General features: G+C 43.1%; 1 protein-coding gene across 8 annotated transcripts in view; it reads left to right on the top strand.

Annotated features, from left to right (window-relative positions):
• ABCC5 (ATP binding cassette subfamily C member 5) overlaps nucleotides 1-21,129 on the top strand; it is a 79,692-nt gene that overhangs the window by 21,112 nt on the left and 37,451 nt on the right. For 2 of the 8 annotated variants that reach the window (XM_043594772.1, XM_043594773.1), the window contains exons 3-12: nucleotides 2,393-2,550; nucleotides 2,742-2,897; nucleotides 3,572-3,719; nucleotides 8,638-8,871; nucleotides 9,032-9,205; nucleotides 9,982-10,129; nucleotides 13,060-13,208; nucleotides 13,602-13,709; nucleotides 17,536-17,892; nucleotides 20,911-20,982. In XM_043594772.1, coding sequence (XP_043450707.1) covers nucleotides 2,393-2,550; nucleotides 2,742-2,897; nucleotides 3,572-3,719; nucleotides 8,638-8,871; nucleotides 9,032-9,205; nucleotides 9,982-10,129; nucleotides 13,060-13,208; nucleotides 13,602-13,709; nucleotides 17,536-17,892; nucleotides 20,911-20,982 — 1,704 coding nt within the window. Of the gene's footprint in view, nucleotides 1-2,392; nucleotides 2,551-2,741; nucleotides 2,898-3,571; nucleotides 3,720-6,196; nucleotides 7,870-8,069; nucleotides 8,196-8,637; nucleotides 8,872-9,031; nucleotides 9,206-9,981; nucleotides 10,130-13,059; nucleotides 13,209-13,601; nucleotides 13,710-17,535; nucleotides 17,893-20,910; nucleotides 20,983-21,129 lie in introns of those variants that run through there. The other 6 variants (XM_043594774.1, XM_043594775.1, XM_043594778.1 and 3 more) reach the window with 6 other exon arrangements.

Genomic DNA, 21,129 nt, shown 5'->3' on the forward strand with positions numbered 1-21,129 from the left:
TTTCTATCTCTCTTTCCAGCTCGCTCTCTCTCTCTCTCTCTCAAAATAAATAAATAAACATAAAAAAAAAGAAGTATGTTGCATGATTTCTAAATATTTGGAGATTCTCTTGTGTTCTTTGTTACTGAATTTGAACTGAATTCCAAAGTGGTCAATGTATATACACCATGTGATGTCAGTCTTTTGAAATTTGTTGAGGTTTGCTTTAGGGCCCAGCATGTAGTCCGTTTTGGCAAATATCCAGTGTGCACTTGAAGTGGTATTATTTTAATTTTTATCTTCTTCTGAAGCTTTGGATATCCAACTAAGGCTGGTCCTCACAACATTCTATACCTATTCTGTATGTATTCCCAGTTTCTACTTCCTTATAGTAGGTGTGTTTGTATTTTTAGTATATCTTTCTCCTTTCTCAACCCAATGGCTTTCTTCTTGTTGTGGTTATAGGCAGCCTAAAAGTTAAAAACAAAAAAACAAAAAAACAAAAAACCTACCTTTGTTGTACTTAGTTTGTTATTAGGTTCCATAGTCCCTAACCACAAAATAAGTGTTCACCTAATACCTAAGTACTTTATAAAAGAGTTAATTCTGTGGCGCGTGGGTGGCTCAGTCGGTTAGGCATACAACTTTGGCTCAGGTCATGATCTCATGTTCTGTGAGTTCGAGCTCCACATCGGGCTCTGTGCTTACAGCTCAGAGCCTGGAGCCTACTTTGGATTCTGTGTCTCCCTTTCTCTCTGCCTCTCCCCCATTCACGCTCTGCCTTTCTCATTCTTAAAAAAATAAATAAACATTAAAAGAAATTTTTTTAAGTTAATTCGTTTCTTGGTATTGATTCATTTATTATGTTAATGTTGTTATGTTCTTGAAACTGGTCTACCTTGCCTTTATCAAAAGGGAAAAAATGTGTTTCCCAGTTGGGAAGGCTGTGTACTTTCCCAATACTAAGCAGTACCTTATCTTATCTGAAGATGCATAACTGTGTTGTGAACTAAAGCTATTGTATTTGAGGAGAGAGCCACCTAGGCATCCAGGTAACCTCCATGCATGAATTCATTTCCGCCAACATTTGAGTGGCCTCTGTTCTGTGTGGAAAAGAAGTGGTGCATAAAAACGGAGACTCTGCTTTGTGTAAGACGGTGTGTTAGGTGCTGCACTACTTAACTCTTCTTGATTTGGGGATCTATTCTTTCTTGCTGTTTCATAACCATTGCTGGAAATATTTGTGACAGTGTGAGAAAAGGATGATGTGCTTATAATCCATATCTGAGGAAAATAACACCTCTCTTCTGCAACAGGAAAGTGTCAACTTTTAATTACTTTTAGACTAGACAAGGATACAGGTGTTCAAATTCTTGGCCCACCGTCTTCTGCCTCAGTCAGACTTTGAATTACATGTATTTCTGTTAATGTGATTAAGTGGTATTTATAAAAGCTTTGTGGTAAATATGGTTGGTTAACTTTGTATTTCAACTCATGGGACCCTCAGCCTTATGCTGCAGATATCTGGGTATTGGAGCTCTTAGCTGTGCAGCCAGGTGAGAGCCCCTATTCTGCTCTCCCTGCTGCTGATAAAGGAGAAAGGGGGGAGACACGTGTACATACTGGCTTTTCTGTGTGACAAGGGCTGTTTAATTGGGGATGATTATGAAGTTCTTGTCATAGAAAATGGGCGACAGAATTTGCAGTTAGTAGTGAAATAACTGACTCTCAGTTATTGGAAAACGAAAGATAAAACATTTTGGTGATAAAAATATAAGTTTTAGGGGCGCCCGGATGGCTCAGTCAGTTAAGCATCCGACTCTTGGTTTTGGCTCAGGTCATGATCCCCGAGATCGAGCCCTGCATCAGACTCTGCGCCGGGCATGGAGCCTGATTGGGAGTCTCTCTCTCCCTCTCTCTCTCTGCTCCTCTCCCCTGCTCATGCTCTCTCTCTCAAAAATAAATACAATACACTTTAAAATATATATAAATTTTAGAATATATAGCACAAAGAGTGAATCTTAATGTAAATGATGGATTTTAGTCAATAGTAACATATCAGTATTGGTTCATCAATTTTAATAAATGTACCACCCTAATGGAAGGATGTTACTAGTGGAGGAAACAGATGGGGAAGAGGTGGGGAGATGAGGAGGTATGTGGGAACTCTCTGTACGTTTTGCTCAATTTTTATGAACCTAAAAGTGCTCAAGAGTTTGGAAGTTCTATGTAACTGGTTTAATGTTCCTCAGCAAATTCTTATCATACAAGTTAGTTTTAACCCCAAGTCTTGGGATTTCTCAGGTAAGACGAATCTGGTTTGCAGTTTGAGCTACTATGTCAGGTAGATTTGCCCCTCTGTTTTTGTAATGTTCATTAACTGTGCCCCTGCCTTCTCTATCTGTTAAAACAGTTGGAATGCCAAGATGCCTTGGAAACAGCAGCCCGAGCTGAGGGTCTTTCCCTGGATGCCTCCATGCATTCTCAGCTCAGAATCCTGGATGAGGAACATCCCAAGGGAAAGTACCATCACAGCTTAAGTGTTCTGAAGCCCATCCGGACCACTTCCAAGTAAGAGGCTCTGCCAGTTAATGACTTGTCTGTGAAGCACCAAAAGCATTTTTGAAAATTCGGGCTAAGATCAGACCATTTGGGAAGACCCATTTATAGTCAGGAACCGTTTGCTAAACAGTGTATTATAAATGCTGGCTAGCCTGTCTGTGTGCACTGACAATTTTGTGCTTTGGGTTTTCTCTCCTTAGACACCAGCACCCAGTGGACAATGCTGGGCTCTTCTCCTGCATGACTTTTTCTTGGCTTTCTCCTCTGGCCCGTGTGGCCCACAGGAAGGGAGAGCTCTCAATGGAGGACGTGTGGTCTTTGTCCAAACACGAGTCTTCCGATGTGAACTGCAGAAGGTAGGCGTCTCTGGTCCACCCTGGTCTCCCACATACTGGGTGTGTAGGGCCTGAGCTAGGAGGGTGGGTCCGGCAGTGTGACACCCTCAGCTCTGTGTTCATTTAGGATCTGAGCTGTCCTCTGGAGGGAGGGTAGCCTGGGGATGACTTTCTCTTTGCTCTTCTGCTTTATCTCCTATTTCACCTTTAATCCTGTTTTAACCACGGGCTTTCTCTCTCTCTCTCAGCCCCGCTTCTCTTCCTGAGTCGACAGGGAAATTATGTTGCTGCCTTGTGACAGAATACATTTTTGTGGTAGCTGATTATCATGATTAAAATCTAGCTTACAACTTTACATTTGACTACAGGATTCTTCAGAAAGGGTTGGGGACCCTTGAGGAAGGAGCTCTTAGCCATGAGCAAATTCTGTTCAGGGATAATTTTTCTGGGGGGAAGGAAGGACTTTTGTTCTCATTATTTTCTATGTCATGAGGGGCTCCCTATACAGGGTAAATATGTAGTTACCCAGGAAGGGTATTTTTTTCCCAGAAGGTGAAGTCCGTGTACACAGTTTAAAGGAGAGGTTCGTGTGAGTGGTGTCAAAGCCTGGAGGCAAAAAGCAATGGCAGGAGGGAATCTAGGGAGTGTCTGTTCACCTGGGGAGATGTGTAACGAGGACATGTGCCCTTGTTAAGACTAGAGAGACTGTGGCAAGAAGAGCTGAATGAAGTTGGGCCAGACGCCGCTTCCCTCCGAAGGGTTGTGTGGATCTTCTGCCGCACCAGGCTCATCCTCTCCATCGTGTGCCTGATGATCACACAGCTGGCTGGCTTCAGTGGACCAGTAAGTTCTAACCATCCTTTCTGACAGTCTCCAGGGGCCCGGCCATGGCCAGCTCTAACACTCTTGTTCTGTTGCAGGGGTTGTGCTCACCTTTGGGCTAGTTAGCAGCCTTAGAGTTGCCTCTAGGTCTGTTGAAAGGGAACAGTCGATTCTGGAGTGAATGGTGGCTTGTCAGCAGCTGGAAGGATGAGGGGCCATGTTGCCAGAGGAGAGCTGGACCTGGCTTGCTTTCCTGGGGCGGGTGAAAATGAATGATTCCAGCCCTGTGCAGGACTGTGCTTCTTTGCTGCGTGTCTACATGAAATGACAGTCTTGGTTTGGGGAGATGGTGTCTCACGGTGCTGTGAGTGGGCGAGAGCGGCGTTGTGTGGCGTAGGTTGCTGAGCCAGTGCTGGAGTCACACCGAATGCCTGGAGGCAGGGTTGTCACGTGTTTGGCGGTTCCGTGGCAAATGAGCCCGAAGAAACTAGAGGAGCGTTGAGGTTTTTAGAGTCTGACCTGGAGTCTGCTGAGTTCTGGTGTATGGTGTGAACTGTGCTGTAGGTGTCGGGGTGGTAGCCATGGTTTTTTCCTAGTGTGTACTGAAGCAGGGTAGGTAAGAGAGTGATGTTCACGCTGTTCTCTGGACACCTGTTTCTTACACCTGCTGTGCTTCCTTACACTTGAGACTTTGATTAAATCTATTCTCTGCATATTTGCCTTGAGGCATCGGAGCAGTAGTGCTACTTATACTGTGCATTTTCCGTGTGTGGGTAAGCTGGAGGTTCATGGTTTTGGTAAGTATATGCCTAAGATGCATGGTGATTAGGTAAAACTAATTTGCAGTTTTTCTGTGTTTTTTTTTTGTTGTCATTATTGTTGTTTGTTTGTTTTTTGTTTTTTGGTTTTTTTTTTAATGTTTGATGCCTTTTTAAAAGTTCTGATCTCTTTTCTGAAGCAGAGAACACTACTTTCCTGGTATTAGGTTTCTATATTAATTGACCAACTAACACACTTTTGTATAAGTTTTAAGTAAGAGAGACCATGTACCTGAATATTATGTTATTGACCAAAATGGCAAACATGTTCATAGGACCAGCTTCCCCCAAGAAGAGCTTCTGTCATTGTTTCACTACAGGGCTGGTGGCTGCTCTGGATCTTCTGTGGAATTCCTTGAGCTGGATAGCACAGTATACAGGCTTTCATGATTCCATTTGGCCAGTGCAAGAAGTTCATTGGCTCCCCCCCATACAAAAAAAAAAAAAAGAAAAAAAGAAAGAAAGAAAAAAGAAAAGAAAAGAAAGGAAGAAAGGGAAGAAATTCTATAGATTACTACAATTTTAAGTTTTTATTTGGGGAAAAAAAAGCTACCTATGCATGTTCAGTTTGGGGCCTACAGTCACTCCCTCGAGCATCTGCATATTCCTTAATCTCTCTTTTAAGGCACTGCGTACTGGATTGCTAACTCTAGTAAACTCTTCTAGATGCCAGGGAACACTGAGAGCCTTCCTTTAATAGGAAAACTGTAGCACGCCTTTCCTTCTCTCTACCCTCTTGGGGAAGAGCAACTTAAGGCCTGTGTTATTTCATGTGATTCCATCCTAGAACAATTGAGAAAGCAATGGTCCCACCCGTAGTCTAACTAAATGATAAAAAGATTTAAAACTATAAGCAAAGCAAACTTCTTTTTTTTTTTTTTTTTTTGGAGCTCCAGTTCTTATAAATTTTTTTTTTAATTGGAAATTGAAGAATCAGGCTGGTTTTGAGATTAGTACTAGCAATGAGCATACCTTCTGTTCTGTGGATTTAAATCCTTTCGAAGAACATCCATTTTAGATTTTTGGACATTTTCTAATGTGGCACGACTTTCAAACTGGCTCAGTCTGTTCTTCTAGAAATCTATGTAAGAACCGACTCCCCAAATATGGGGATATTTCTGATCTCCTCTCAGGCCTCACTGAACCTTGGTAGCCACATGCAGAATATATGAAACAATGAAGTTAATGTGTGTGTATGTTTTTTAACTGGCTGGACGTTTGTACATCGAGATGATCCAAGGTTTCAGTGATGCCGGTGGACCAGAGCTCTGTGCAGAGTGTCCAAAGGTCACAGTAGTGTTAACGGAGTAGCAGAACGTATATGGGTATGGTCCTGACCTAACATGAGTGGCCAGACTTGCTAAGGTCTTGCTAAAGTTGTGACCTCCTTGGATTCAAACAATTTAAAAAGACCAGGCCTGACCTGTGATTTTTTTGTGTAAAGAATTAGCATCCACCCTGTAGATCTGCAAGAGAAGACTACCTCCTGCAGCACTACATCTCGGTGAATGCTAACTCTGCTCCAGGGCCTTTTGGGGAAAGGGCAGTGAATAGCCTCTAGAGAGGTAAGTTTCCCACCCTCCCCACCTCTCCCCAGCTGCAGCTTGCTTGGTGCTGTCAGGATCTGGATTTGGGGGGAGTCTCTCTGTAGTGGAACCAGTGACAGAAGCTGTTCTTTAGAATTTTCAGGATGGCTGTATTCTGCGGTCAGAATGAGAGAGTCAAGCTGGGCAGAATCTCTCGCCAAGAGTTCAGGTAAGGTAATGTTTATTCACTGGGAATGCTTTCCACAGCCAGACAGCTATTCTGACAATCTCGAGTTTTCCTCCCAGTTTGTTTGCATTTAAATGATAAGTTTGTAACTTTTTAAAACTAAATTTTGGTTGGATTTTTCATGAAAAACCTTTTTTTCTTTATCCCATGCAAAATGGTTTGAAATGTAATTGTTTTTTTTTTGTTGTTTTTTTTTTAAACCCTGTGTGTTGGAAATTCTTTAATCTGCTGTTTCCTCTTTCCCCCCACCCTCTGAAAGTTTTACATAATGTAAGCCTTCATTATGTCTTTGACTTTCCCCCGGCTCCTCACCTCCGGGAGGTACTAATGCTATTGCCCGGTGCTGAAAGATGGCACTGTAAAGGTATGGGAAGGAAGGAACCCCAAACTACAACCTGCTGTCCTTTCACGCCTTCCTTTGGAGACTGTTCCATCAGTGCCGAGGTGTGTGAGAAAATGCTTTACTGCATCGCCATCTTACTGAGTTGCTTCACGTGAGGAAAAATGGGGTTTTGACCCTGCCACTCAGTGACTCAGTTCCACATTTTGGATTGCATACTGGAAAAGAAGCCAATCTTCTTGCTAGTAAACCAACAACCCAGCTGTATGCAGTGGTGACCCAAACAATGGATATAAACCTAAAAATCTGAGGGAGGGGAGAGGTGGAATACAATAGTGCTTGGAATCTGAAATCTCATTTATTTGATCAGGTTATTTGCCGACACTTGACAGAAATCTGATTGGTGGGGATCTCTTAGGATCTAGTGGACATCTGGTATTAATTTCCTTTCAGGAAAAATGAGAAATGCCAGTTAACCAGAGAGCGTCTGGGTTCTGGAATTCAGTATTAGCCGCCTCAGGACAATTGTGTCTGGCCTCCATTTTTGTCTGTCATTCAGAGCTGGCTTCCATCTACAGTACCTTTTGCTATAAGGATCCGGGGTAGTTGGGTGGATGGGTTTCTCATTAATTTTTTTTTTCTTCCTTCAGGGTGGGGGATTGGTTTGGCTTTCTTTTGTCGTGGCTTGTTTTCTTTCATTTTTGGCAAGATCGATTTTAGCTGCAAGGACTTGAAAAGACTCTGAAGGATCCCACCAGTTTTTCCTTGAGGCCTAGATTTTTGTATTCTGTCCTGAACAGAAGTCATTCATCACAGCCTGCTGAACCAATAGCGCCAGTGATTTTAAGCAGAGTTACCTCTTTGGGGAGTTTTTAGTTTTTTGTTTTTTTGTTTTTTAATTCTCTTTCCTTAGCAGCAAGGTCTTATTCCTGGAGAATCTCCTCCACTGCAGCCTCCCTGCAGCTTCAGGAGCCTTAATCGATTAAGTGCTGTCAGCTTGATGTACTACTCCGGACTCTGGAAACAGATATCGGTTCTATTCTGTATTTCCACTGTGTGTAGCTAAAACAACAGTCGGAGGCCCAATGACCTGTTAGACGGCTAGCCTTGTATAACTCGACTCTGTATGTTCCCATGTATGTTACCGCAATGCTCCTCCTGTTGTACAGTGTCTGTGAGATGCTCTTTGAAGATGGTACTTTTTTTTTTTTCATTTTCAATAAAAGTACATTACCTCCCACTTCCTGGTATTTAATCCTGTTGCTGAATGTGCCTTGTGTGAGTGTGTGCTCCGGCGTTGCAGGACCTCAGAGCTGGAGGTGGCACTCGGTGGTTCTTGGGGGCTGGCTGCCTTCCCTCACTGCAGGTGGTGTTAGACATATACTACCTGAGGTAACATGTTTTTGTTTTTGGGAGGGAATGGGGAGTGGGGAGGGTCCGTGGGAGGGTTTCTGGATTTTGGATAGTCTGCTTTGTTTGCTGTCTTCTGTACTATTAAACTGCCGATGTTTATTTTCAGGAATGTTTTGCAAATGCACTTCTCACTCTTCCCCAGTCCAACTGTAGGTACACTGTTCCTTTTTATCAAATAAGCACGTTTGAAACGATCCAAAAAAAAAAAAAAAAAGGTCTTAATTTCATTTAAAGAAATGTATCAGTGTGTGGAGATACTGGAGTAAGGTCAAATAGATACTTTTTAATGACCGTGTGTTTAGAATTAATTTCAGCTCATGGACAGGTTTATGTTACATTAGAAAGAGTAACGGTTTTGGTGGTGTCCTGAAGGAAGAAAATTTCAGATTAGACATACCTCCTGCGAAATGCCCTGAGTTAATACCCGCAGGCCACGTAGTCCGTAAGATTTGGTCCTTCAAGGTCTTTCTCTGCTTATGTACGTACGTACCACTGCACAGTGGAGCTGCTTCCTCTTTCTAACTTAACATAAAACTGTGGCGTGATGTGTGGGTGCTGTGGAGATGTTGACAGTGGGGTGTGTTTCTCCCTGTAGGCCTTCGTGGTGAAACACCTCTTGGAATACACCCAGGTCACAGACTCTAACCTCCGGTACAGCTTGCTCTTAGTCCTGGGCCTCCTCCTGACGGAAGTCGTGCGCTCCTGGTCACTTGCACTGACTTGGGCATTGAACTACCGAACGGGCGTCCGCTTGCGAGGGGCCATCCTAACCATGGCATTTAAGAAGATCCTTAAATTAAAGAACATTAAAGAGAAGTCCGTGGGGGAGGTGAGTACAGGGTGTTTGCTTCAGGGCAGAGGGAAAGCTCCCAGCTTGAGCTCTTTCTTTCCGTTGGATCTCTGCTTTGTCCTGCCTCTTCCTCCTGAGACGAGTGGCTGAGTGGCCAGCATCCTCGCGGGGTCCTCTCACTGCTCTCTATGTCTCGTAGCTCATCAACATGTGCTCCAATGACGGGCAGAGGATGTTTGAGGCAGCCGCCGTTGGCAGCTTGTTGGCTGGAGGACCCATTGTTGCCATCTTAGGCATGATTTATAATGTAATTATTCTAGGACCAACAGGCTTCCTAGGATCAGCTGTTTTTATCCTCTTTTACCCAGCAATGGTGAGTAAGATTCCTTCCCGTATTTTAGCAGCTTTTCCTTAAAATGAGTTATTTCCATTAGGTTTTATGTAGTAGGCACCACTGAGGCATCACATCTCTGACCGGAAATTTCCTCAAAGCAGGTACCTGGTTTGGAAAACTCTAAGGTGTCACTTGAATAAAGACCATGGCTCTTAATGAGATTTAAGAAAGATAATCTGGGTGCCTGGGTGGCTCAGTCATTTACACGTCTGACTCTTGGTTTCGGCTCAGGTCATGATCTCACGGTTCTTGAGTTTGAGCCCCCACATCAGGCTTTGTGCTGGCAGTGAGGAGCCTGCTTGGGATTCTCTCTCTCCTTCTCTCTCTGCCCCTCCTCTGCTCCTGCTCTCTCTGTCTTTCTCCTCAAAATAAATAAGTAAACTTAAAAAAAATTACAAAATAAAATAAAAAAGAGAATCTGAGTGAAGGAGGAGGCCTCCAGCTAACACGGGAGTGTTGAGTCTCTTCATCTCGAGTTGATACTAACTGATATGGCTCTTCTGCTTCCCTTTGGTAGCATTCAATATCTGTAATTACCATGAAAACAAATACTTGTCTTAACTTCCTTCCAAAGATGTAAGAATTAAATAATATTTTATTCTAATTTAATAGACCACTTTTATTAAAAAGCAGTACACCTACCTGATGCTCATTTTATTTATAATAATCTTGAGCAGATTTATTTCCCAGAAAGGCTGGACGGTTCTTAAGTTTGAATAAGCCCTGACTTGGCACAACATTGCTTTTCCTTTCAGATGTTTGTATCCCGGATCACTGCATATTTCAGGAGAAAATGTGTGACCACCACTGATGAACGTGTCCAGAAGATGAATGAAGTCCTCACTTACATTAAATTTATTAAAATGTATGCCTGGGTGAAAGCATTTTCTCAAATTGTACAAAGTGAGTTTAAGATTTTATATGTGCGTTTGGCAGAAGGGCTTTAGTGTCTTAGCTTCCTGAGCACATTAGCTGCTAGGAATCCTAATGTCATAGGATCATAATATCTTATATTCTTGTAATATCTTATGATCTTATATTGAAAGGGATCTTAGAGACTCGAACCCATAATCTCTTCTTACACAGGAGGAAATTAAGACCAGAAAATTGTGATTTTTCCCAAGATAACTAAGCCAGTTATGAGTAATTCATTCAGTTTCAAAGCCGCCTATCTATACTGTCATCCTGCCCATTATTTTGTGGCCTAGCCATGAAGACATTACAGAAAACAGTATCAAGTGGCTATTGAGGGCTTCGCCCTCCCCTCCCCACCACAGGTGCACGTACACCACAGGTAGTGAGTGAAGTGTAAGATCCTGGGGGAGCAGAAGTGCCGGGCAGGGGGTCAGGACAGCGGGGCTCTGGGTCTAGCTCAGCTCCTCACTCATCGTGGTTTTTGGTTTGTTGTTTTATTTTTATCTTTTCAAACAATTGACTTATGTTGAGTCACAAGGCCTGTCCTGGCCCTATCCTGGTTATCATGATCAGTAAATTCAATGCAGAGACTTGTCTAATATTTAAATGCCAAATGATGGACCTTAAAAAAGATGATCTTTAGGGGCGCCTGGGTGGCTTAGTTGGTTAAGCGTCTAACTTCTGCTCAGGTCATGATCTCACGATTCATGAGTTCGAGCCCCACTTCGGGCCATGTGCTGACAGTGCAGAGCCTGCTTGGGATTCTCTCTCTCCCTCTCTCTCTGCCCTTCTCCTACTTGTGAGTGCTCTCTCTCTCTCTCAAAATAATAAACTTTTTTAAAAAGGTGACATTTAAGAAGGATATATTTAAAGGCACTTTGGAGTTGAAAAAAGAAGATGTATTTACATTTAAACTTAATTTAAGTATCAAAAATGTGGGCTGTTAATTGACCATCACCTCATAGTGAGCTAACCTGAATACATTACAGTGACAAAAGTTAATGCAATTTTAGGTTGAATAGAAATACAGTGTTCAGAGCAAGGAAGCTATTTTAGTTTTACTGCTTGGTTTCTTGATTAAATCTTCAGGAACATTGTGTCCAGTTCACACGCTTATTTATCAGTGGTCATCAGGCGGAGGTGGCCACTCAGAGGTGTCCAGCAGTGGGTTAGGCAGCTTTGTTAAGTAGTGAATTCATTGCCAATAGAATGGAATAAATGGATGCTAACTGGATATCTGCCAAGCATGTTTTAGGCAAGGTGACTGCCCACGGTCCTTTCTGGCTCTCTCACTCTGTGGTCTCATAATTTTATTTCTGAGAGTCCACTCTTTCTTCAGCCCCTGACTCTGGTGTCTTTACCTGTGTGTGTTAGTTTGAAAAGAGCATTCTTGCTCATTATGGACTTAGGCAAGTTATACAGTAAATGTGAACGCAATGAGTTAGATTTGTAAAAATATGACTTAGGAGCTAGCTCTGAGGATAGTTCGCAATGTCTTGGGCAGTGGTAATACCTTTAAGGTCAGTGCAAAGCTTCTCAGAATTGCTTATATGTTTTAAAAAAATAGGGGTGCCGGGGTGGCTAAGTTGGTTAAGCATCCTACTCTTGATTTCGGCTCAGGTCTTGATCTCACATCTCACGGGATTGAGTCCTGAGTCGAGCTCCATGCTGACAGCATGGAGCCTACTTGGGATTCTTTCTTTCTCCGTGTCACTCTACCCCTCCCCTGCTCGCATGCATGCACACTTTCTCCCTCTCTCTCTCTGTCTCAAAAATAAACATTAAAAAAACCCTGCATACACAAAACGCACCACTTTGTTGTCATACTTCCTATTCCGTGGTCTTCAGTACTCCAGGGTTGCTCTGTTAATAAAGGTCGCAGTTTTGCAAATATTTAAGAAAAATCATTCTGCCTACCAAAGTTGTATTTCACTCACTTTCTCTCAATCATCCTCACTGCTTTTTGTGTGAAAGCCTTTACCCAGCACTGACATACAGTAGGCACTGTGGTAAACCTGAGTTCTTTTTTAATTCTCCATTACTGTGCTGGTCTTTTCTGTAATTACCTGGGCAGGAAATAAACAACACGCAGGTAAGCAAACAAAACTGCTGATTGCAGATGCAGTTACTCTGCTCATTCCTTTTAGATGTAAGATGTTTGCAAGAAAAATCAGACTAAGGCACGAGATGATCACTGCACTGATATGTAGGGACTGCTTTCTGTTAGATTTGTTCCTATGACTTGATCCCATTTCAGGCTTGTATACCAGCATTAATGGTAATAATTGATAGTCACGTTGACCTAGGTTTTTATATTATAGGTGTTAAAGAGTTGGTTTTTTTTTTTTTAATGCTTATTTATTTATTTATTTATTTATTTTTAAATGTTTATTTGTTTTTGAAAGAGAGAGACAGAGCACAGAGCACAAGTAGGGGAGGGGCAGAGAGAGAGGGAGGAAGACACAGAATCCAAAGCAGGTTCCAGCCTCTGAGCTGTCAGCCCAGAGCCCAACATGGGGCTCAAACCCACAGACTGTGAGATCATGATCTGAGCCAAAGTCAGATGCTCAACTGACTGAGCCAGTCAGACACTCCTTATTGCTTGTTTATTTTTGAGAGAGAGGGAGAGAGAGAGCGCGCTCATGTGCATGCTAGTGGGGGAGGGGCAAGGAGAGAGGTGGGCAGAGGATCCAAAGCAGGCTCTGCCCAGACAGTAGACAACCCGATGCAGGTCTCGAGCTCATGAACGAACCATGAGACCGTGACCTCAGCGAAAGTTAGACACTTAACCAACTGAGCCACCCAGGCACCCCAAAGAGTTGTTTTAAAACCTGTGTGGCTGAAGACCTACCAAGTCTTTGGTGACAGAGGAGCAAATTGGCTTGCTTTTCAGCATTTGGCTTGCTTTTTATTCTTAGAAATCCGAGAGGAGGAACGTCGGATATTGGAAAAAGCTGGATACTTTCAGAGCATCACTGTTGGTGTAGCTCCCATTGTGATGGTGATTGCCAGCGTGGTGACATTCTCTGTTCACATGACCCTTGGCTTTGACCTGACGGCAGCACAGGTCGGTGAGCCCTCAGGGCTTGGGAAAATATTAGAAATACCACATATAGAGATACTCTGGTCCTCTTGTTTCTGGATTTCGAGGTGCCCCCAATAATCAGAAGGTATTTTTTCTTTTATGTGATTAAACTGAGAAGTAAGAAGAGTAAAGACTCAGGTCTAAGCACAAATAAAGTTGTGGGTTATTTTTAAGCCAACCCAACTTCAGATTTAATTGTGAAAATACAGATCATCCTTTGGTTCAGATTTACTGAGAATTTTAATTGAAGGTCTCATAAAAGCTCTACCTTTAAAAAAAGCATATGTGACTCATACCAACTTGACAGTCAAGTTTCAGCCTCCTTTAAACCTGAAAGGAAAGTGATGATGTCTTGTTATTTTTTCCTATTTTCAGGCTTTCACAGTGGTGACCGTCTTCAATTCCATGACTTTTGCTTTGAAAGTAACACCATTCTCTGTAAAATCCCTCTCGGAAGCATCGGTTGCTGTTGACAGATTTAAGGTGAGTGGCTCCCTTCCCCTCCTCCATGTCAGGAGCCATCCCTGGCAAAGCTCACCGCTGCCTTTATTCCAATGGGCCACACAAGGCTGGCTGCACTTGGTTTTTCACCTTTTGGCAAGTTGGTAAGAAAGAGGGTAGTGGAGGAGAGTGAATTAAGGGACGAGACTAGTTACCTTTTCACGTGAACGTGAAATTTACCTTTTATTGATGACCCACCTAGTTCTGGGCTCCCAGGATTTGTGTTCCCCTTCAGAGCTGAGCCTTTCTTCCTGGCCCTTGTATGGGTATATGTCGTAACTTCCTAGGCCTTTCAGTGATTCATACCTGGAAGATCAGAAATGTTATGTGACTGTCAGCTTTTCTTCACCTCAGTCTAGCATCTACCTCTACCAAAATGCTGTTGTCATTTTGTTTGGTCAATACGCTAAGCCTTTTTTTGATACTTTTTTTCCCTGCCCTGTAGTTGCCACTCATGATGCAGGGAATGCAGTGATATGGGAATAGTCATAAAATGAGACCACGTTGCAAAGTGCAACTAAGGAGATAGCAGGGTTTTTCTGGGGGTGGTTAGTTGATCATGCCTCAGTTGTGTTCTTTGTGCCTTCAGAATAATACAAAGAGATGAGATATGTTGAGGAGGGTAGAGGGATATTTGAAAATCATGGTTAATACTTTTTAAAAAAGGAACAGCACCTGTGTGGGCTGCAATTCCTTGACAATGCCCCTGCGTGGAGTAGCTTCTGGACTCCTGCTAAGCCTTCTTGGCTAGTGAGAACAATGCAAAAGCAATGTTTGTTGCTTGAAGGTTTGGGGCTCAGATGTTTGAGGCATTGATATCCTCACCTTAGATATTCAGGAGAAAACAAATTTGGCATGATGGAGAATATGAAGAATGCAATATACCTTTCTGTGATTTATTTATATCCTATTTGTTTACAGTTAACAAGGCGAATTTTGTTTGAGCAAGAAAGTCAGTCCTCAAGAATGCGTCCCCAGCTCTGTGCCCTCCCTCATTCCAGCCTGGCTGCTAGAAGGCTAAGAGCCAGAGCTATATAAAAGAAATGGTCTAATTATAATCAGATCTTTATTTTGCCCAATCTACAGTATCTAGTCTTGGAAGAAAGTAAATGTTTTGACCATAAGTTTGTCCCTCTGTCCTTGTTAGTGGATGGATTTGGTAGCATCTTGGATGAAAGAATAGGAGTTTATAGTATAGGTTTGTCCTCCCCATGTTTTTCAAGAGCTTTCTTGTCTTCATTTACTGGTGAGGACTTGGTATTAGCAGGTGGCTTTTCACATCATAGCTCCTTCCTCTATCCAGGGAACTTCAGAGTTAATAATAGAAGCAAAATCACTCACAGCTGTATTATATGCCCCATGAGACTTCAGTTCCATTCTGTCTTATTCTTCTTAGCAGTCTCCTCCAGCCCCTCCTCTCTCTCACCTTCCCCTTACCCCTCCTTCTCCTCCTTCCAGGAGGATGATAACATGTAAAAAGGCAGTAAGAAGCCACCCTGTGACTTTTCTGATAAGATAGTCATCAGTATAGGGTTGCCAGTTTTAGCAAATGAAAAGACAAGACACCCAGTTAGTTAATAACTGCATGGGACATGCTTATACTATAAAATTACTCAATGGTTGTATAGAGTCAAAATTTAACTAGGTGTCCTATATTTTATCTGGCGACCCTCTGTCCCCTCTTCTGCTCAATAGATACATTCCAAGTGAATGAGGGTTGTGTTTTGATACTGTCCTATGATAAAGTTGAGGTTTATGGGTTTGGTGTTTTGTTTTGTTTTGTTTTTTTAATGTTTATTTATTTATTTTGAGAGAGAGCACATGTGCAAGGGAGGGGCAGAGGGAGAAGGAGAGAATCCCAAGCAGGCTCCGCACCTGCAGCACAGACCCCAACACCAGGTTTGATCTCATGATCTGTGAGATCATGACCTGAGCTGAAATCAAGAGTCAGACGTTCAACTGACTGAGCCACCCAGGCACCGAGGTCTATGGTTTATGTACCTCTAAGAGTCTGTTGTCCTGGTAGGTGCCAGTTCAGATAGATATAAATTCAAGTGTTATGAGGCCCTTGTGTGCCTCAGTATGTCTCAGGAGGAGGCAGGCTGCAGGGAGCCCATGGGAAGGAGATGTGGGGAAGGAGCTGTGCAAACTAGAGGCAAAGGCTTATTTTTTTAATCGTCCTTTGAGGCCTGAAAGAGCCTTTTAATATTTCCTTAGGGGAGAACAATGGTGGGAGATCTGTCAGCATATGGGTGTACTCTGTGAAGGTGGTCAAGATATTTGGCATGTTGTTCTTAGTTCGGTCTTTCTAGAAGGCTCTGAACAAATGAAACCAACAGCTGTTTTTGGAAATTAAACCTAAGGTTGATCAAGAGTGAAGACTATCAAGGATATTTAGAACCATGACACTTCTGGGAAGATTGGAGATTAGGAATGGATAGGAGGTGTTGGAATCAAAGGAAGGAAAAGAGGAAGCTACACGTTTAAGATCCAGGGGAAACGGCTCGCTCTTAGGGAAGGGGATTATATGTTACATTTAATAACACTGGCAAAAGGGTGCCTGGGTAGCTCGGTCAATTAAGCATCTGACTCTTGATTTCAGCTCAGTTCATATGATCTCACAGCTTTGTGAGTTTGACCCTGCGTTGAGCTCTGTGCTGACAGTGTGGAGCCTGCTTGGGATTCTCCCTCTCTCTCTGCCCCTCCCCCCACTCTTTCTCTGTCTCTTTCAAAATTAATTAATTAATTAAAAAAAATACCCACAAACTTTAAAATAGTTGGGGGTTCTCAGTAAATAAGCAGAATCCTGACCCTGAAAGTCACCTTTTTCTCTAAAGGTGCTTTCTTTGTAATGTTTAACCTTTTTTTATTAAAAAAATTATTTTTATCATATTGGAAATCCAACTGGGATAGCATTCTGTGATCTCCAGTTTAAGAGAGCTGTCAGAAGTGGATTCAAAATCATGGGCACATATAAGGTTTTTTGCAGTTAGTATTTTGAATCTAATTTCAGAAACACTCAGCTTTTCAATCATTCTTCTTTTCTTCCCCTAGCATAACTCAGAGGGTCTCTGGGAATAAGTGGGAGGAAAATCTTGTTGTTTCCCAAGGATGTTTCTGAGGGAGGAGATAGCCTTCACTTCCTCCCAAGTCTGTTCCTTTGGTTGTTTGAATCCTCTCAAGTTTCTAGGCAGGATTTTGAAGACATGAGAACTTGTTGCCAAGAAGAGGCATTCTGCCTGTGATATAGGCTTAGGTACTCCCTTCCGACCCATCAAGCTAGGTGTGGTCGTGATCTCAGCTCCCTCTTCCTGCCAGACATGAGCCATGTTGTAGGTGAGGGAAGAGCATAGGCTTTGAGGTTCCACAGGAGTGTTCTGGAAGGGAAACAGAGTGATGAGAGTCTGTCTGTTCAGGAGAGAAGCATGCCCTTTGGTTTTTCTGCTTGCATTTTACTACCTGCTGTTTGGCAAGTCATGGGTGAGAACGAGGGGCTGTAGACAGGTTAGTTAATTGTGCTTTGGCCACGATAGATTGGTAGAAAGGAAAAGGTAGGTTAGGATGTGATTGGCAGCGTGGAGCGCTGGGCCATTGAGACGGCTGCTGTCCCTTCTGAGGGTGTCCCCACACCCCTGTGACCTCTCGATGGGCCTGAGGCTGGGCTACACTAATGAGCTACCTTTTGCCCTTCAGCTTCCTTCCACTGTATAGCCTGATGTGTTTTGCTACGTGAGTGTGCGCCCTAGGCTTGTCCCCCTGGTCTTGATCCAGTGTCTCATCTTTGCACCTCTCTCACAACTCCTATCAGAGTTTGTTTCTGATGGAAGAGGTTCACATGATAAAGAAAAAACCAGCCAGCCCTCACATCAAGATAGAGGTGAGAAATGCCACCTTGGCATGGGACTCCTCCCACTGCAGTGTCCAGAACTCACCCAAGCTGACCCCCAAAACGAAAAAAGACAAGAGGGCTGCCAGGGGCAAGAAAGAGAAGGTGAGACAGCTGCAGCGCACTGAGCAGCAGGCGGTACTGGCAGAGCAGAAAGGCCACCTCCTCTTGGACAGCGACGAGAGGCCCAGTCCTGAGGAGGAGGAGGGCAAGCACATCCACCTGGGGATCCTCCGCTTGCAGAGGACCCTGTACAACATCGACCTGGAGATCGAAGAGGTAAGCCCTCCACCTCCCCCGTTCCCCACCTGCGCTCCATCCATCTGCAGGTGTCTGCGGGTGTCTCTTCCGGCCAGAGTAGGCAGCTGCTTTCCTTATAGCAAAGTCCTCTGTGGCTGGGGACTCATTTTGAGCTAAAGAGCAAATCTGGCCAGCTCCAACTCTACAAAGGCATATTTAGGCATCTAACAATAGAAATTAATATCAACTGATCTCATGAGATGCTCATTTTACAAGCAAGGAAATGAAGCATTCAAGTGGATTTTCCAAGATCTTGCTCTGAATAGATTCTAGTTGTTAGAGTTGTGTGTGAGCTGTAATAATTATTTCTGGTTATTATAACTCTGGGTGAGCTTCTCATTACCACCAAGCTGTGCATAGCACAGAACCTGGCCCATAGGAAGAACTCTCAGTGCTACTATTAGTGACAAATCTATTGTAATTTTTTATCTATTTGTATATACCCTTACGGAAGTATAATTAACAGCCAATGTTAAATTAGTTTCAGGCATACAACGTATTGATTCTGTAATTGTTTATTTTTAATGTAAATGAAGGATCATTATGGTGTATGATGTCACAGCCCAGGTAGCACAGGACTAGAGTCTCTCAGAGCGGTTCCTGCACAGAGTGGCTGGAACAGACTCCACTTCAGGGCTCTGCAAATACAGTCTATGACTGGTTCCCACCAGCACCATATTGAAGGGTGCACCATTTAGAGGGTCTGAGATGTGTGTGTGTGTGTGTGTGTGTGTGTGTGTGTGTGTGTGTACATACATACATATATTACATACATATGTATACACATACATACATTCATCAGCCATTTTTTTGAGTGCCAGCCTTCTGCCAGACACTGTTGTGGGGCTGGGGCTATAGCGGTGGAAAACCAAACCAACAAAAGTCCCTGTGCTCTTGGAGCTTATGTTTTAGTGGGCAAAGACAGATAATAAACAAGTAAAATACATGGTATGTCAGGTGGTGATAAAGGCTGTGTGAGGAAGATTGTGAATGCTGGGGCCTGGAGCAGGTGTGGTTACAATTTTAACAGCCTGCCTGAGGGAAGGCCTCATTTAAAAACTAATATATGAGCAAAAGGCAGGAGGGAGGTGGCGGACTGAGCCATATGGATATCTGGAGGAAGAAGAACATTCCAGGCAGAAGGAACAGAAGCACAAAGGCCCTGAGTCTGCAGTGTACTGAGTGGCACAGGAGAAAATAGTAGATGCTGAGGGCAGAGAGGCAGCTGGGGTGTCTGAGCCTCCTTACAGGACTTTGGCTTTACTCTGAGTGGGAGAGAATCCATTGGAGGCTTTGGAGAAGAATGATATGATCTGACTCATGTATGAAGAGAAATATTTTAGCCTCTGGAGTCAAAAGAGTGTGTAGGGAAACAAGAAAGGAGACCAGTTAACCCAGAAGTGTCTCTTGGACCAGGGGTGGTGGTGAGACTTTACCTACATAACTGGAGGTGGGGAGCAGTGGGTTTTAATGCAGTGTGTATCAAGTCAGCCACCGACTAACGTATGCTACACAGACCCAGAGATAGACTCTGAGAACAAAAGGCTCCCAGCTCTTGAAAGATATAAACAAGAGCAGGAGATGGTCCTTAGTGAAAACACCTGAAACCACTAGTGTAGTTTATCACTGGAGGCCACTGACATCAGTTCTTTACTTCAGTTAACTCTTGACAACAGACTTCTCATTTAATAATGATTTTGATTAGTGCGGCAGCTCTGTTACATTTCCAAACAGCCCTATTAGAGGATTACTCCTTATATTCAGCTGAAATGTACTCTTCTACTTTCTTTCGATCTTCATTCTGCCCTTTTAGAGCCCACTTTCACATGACAGACCTTTAGCTATTTGGAGAGGGATACCTTAATTCTTCCGGCCCCCCTCTTCAGGGAGGGGAAGGGAAGTTAATATTTGTCTGCACCCCGGGAGTGCACTTCCTTGTTGATATCTCTGTTAGTCGCCATTTAGTCTTGGGAACAGGGTTTTGTTTGCGTAAACCTAATTGACTTGAGCAGAGATTGATTGAACCCGTGACTTGGTCTCCTCATGACCACTAGGCTGTAATCTTTCAAACTCCAGGACAGCGTCAAAAACTTTGTCCAACATACTTTGTCTGAGACAAAGATACTTTGGTTGTACAAAGTACTTGGTTCTACAAAGTTAACGCCTTTCCTCCAGTTGCTCAAAGCCTAGTGAGAGACAGACGGTGTTAGTGTAAGTAACCAGACGTCGATCACACACTTGGCAGGTTCTAATGGAGCTGGGGTTCACAGCGAGACCTGTCTGCCTCCAGAATCCCTGTTCTTCTACATACCACTCTTCTTTCCTTTGCTGCGAGGCTTGAGCTGATGCAGGGTTGCTAAATAAGTGACCTTTTCAAAATCACCAGTCTGCCCTTGAAAACTTTTAGCACCACCTGTCAAGAGAATTCATAATTTTGCCTGAGGATATTCAGTTCATCACAGGCTTTTTTTCCCCCATTTTTAAGTGGGATTGATGGTATCAATATTCAGATTCTTGGAAATGTTTTGTAGAAAAATGGAAACAACAGTGCACATAGTTTTTGTTGAAAATAATTTATAGACCCTAGAGGAAAAAAATCGTATAAAATGAAAATCAACAAAATAATTTTTTAAGAGTCCTGCCCTTATTTCCAAAACAACAGCAAAAATAATCAAAAAACATGGGTTGCCAAAAAAAGTAGGAAAGAGGCTGAGCCTTTCTAAAAGTGATGTGGGAGACCTTCATGTGTGCGGCATATTTAATTTTTCTAAAAGGCTTACACATTTGTTACCTCCGTGTATCCCCACAGAAACCCTAGGAAGTAGGTGGCTGACAGGGAGGAAACAGAGGTAAGTGACATGCAGAGTCATCAGGATGATAGTTCCCATATTGTTGGCCTGTCGTTAATGTCTTTTTCCTTGAAGAAATCAGCAGTCCCTAGAGATAAGTGGTCAGTGGTCCTGTAATGACCCTCCTTTCTCTGTGTGCTTTGTGCAGGGTAAACTGGTTGGAATCTGTGGCAGTGTGGGAAGTGGAAAAACCTCTCTCATTTCAGCCATTTTAGGCCAGGTAATATTTTGTTATTGTCCTTGGCATTTTCTGCTTCTTTCTCTGGAATTGGCTTAACAAGAGTCTTGGGGAAAATGAACTACTTTTCTCGAAGAGAGGAAAGGCAGAAACAAAACGAACCCTTGGTCTGCGTTATGCCCTCTGCCC

This window comes from Prionailurus bengalensis, chromosome C2 (genome assembly GCF_016509475.1).
Source record: "Prionailurus bengalensis isolate Pbe53 chromosome C2, Fcat_Pben_1.1_paternal_pri, whole genome shotgun sequence".
NCBI classification, from domain to species: Eukaryota; Metazoa; Chordata; class Mammalia; order Carnivora; family Felidae; genus Prionailurus; species Prionailurus bengalensis.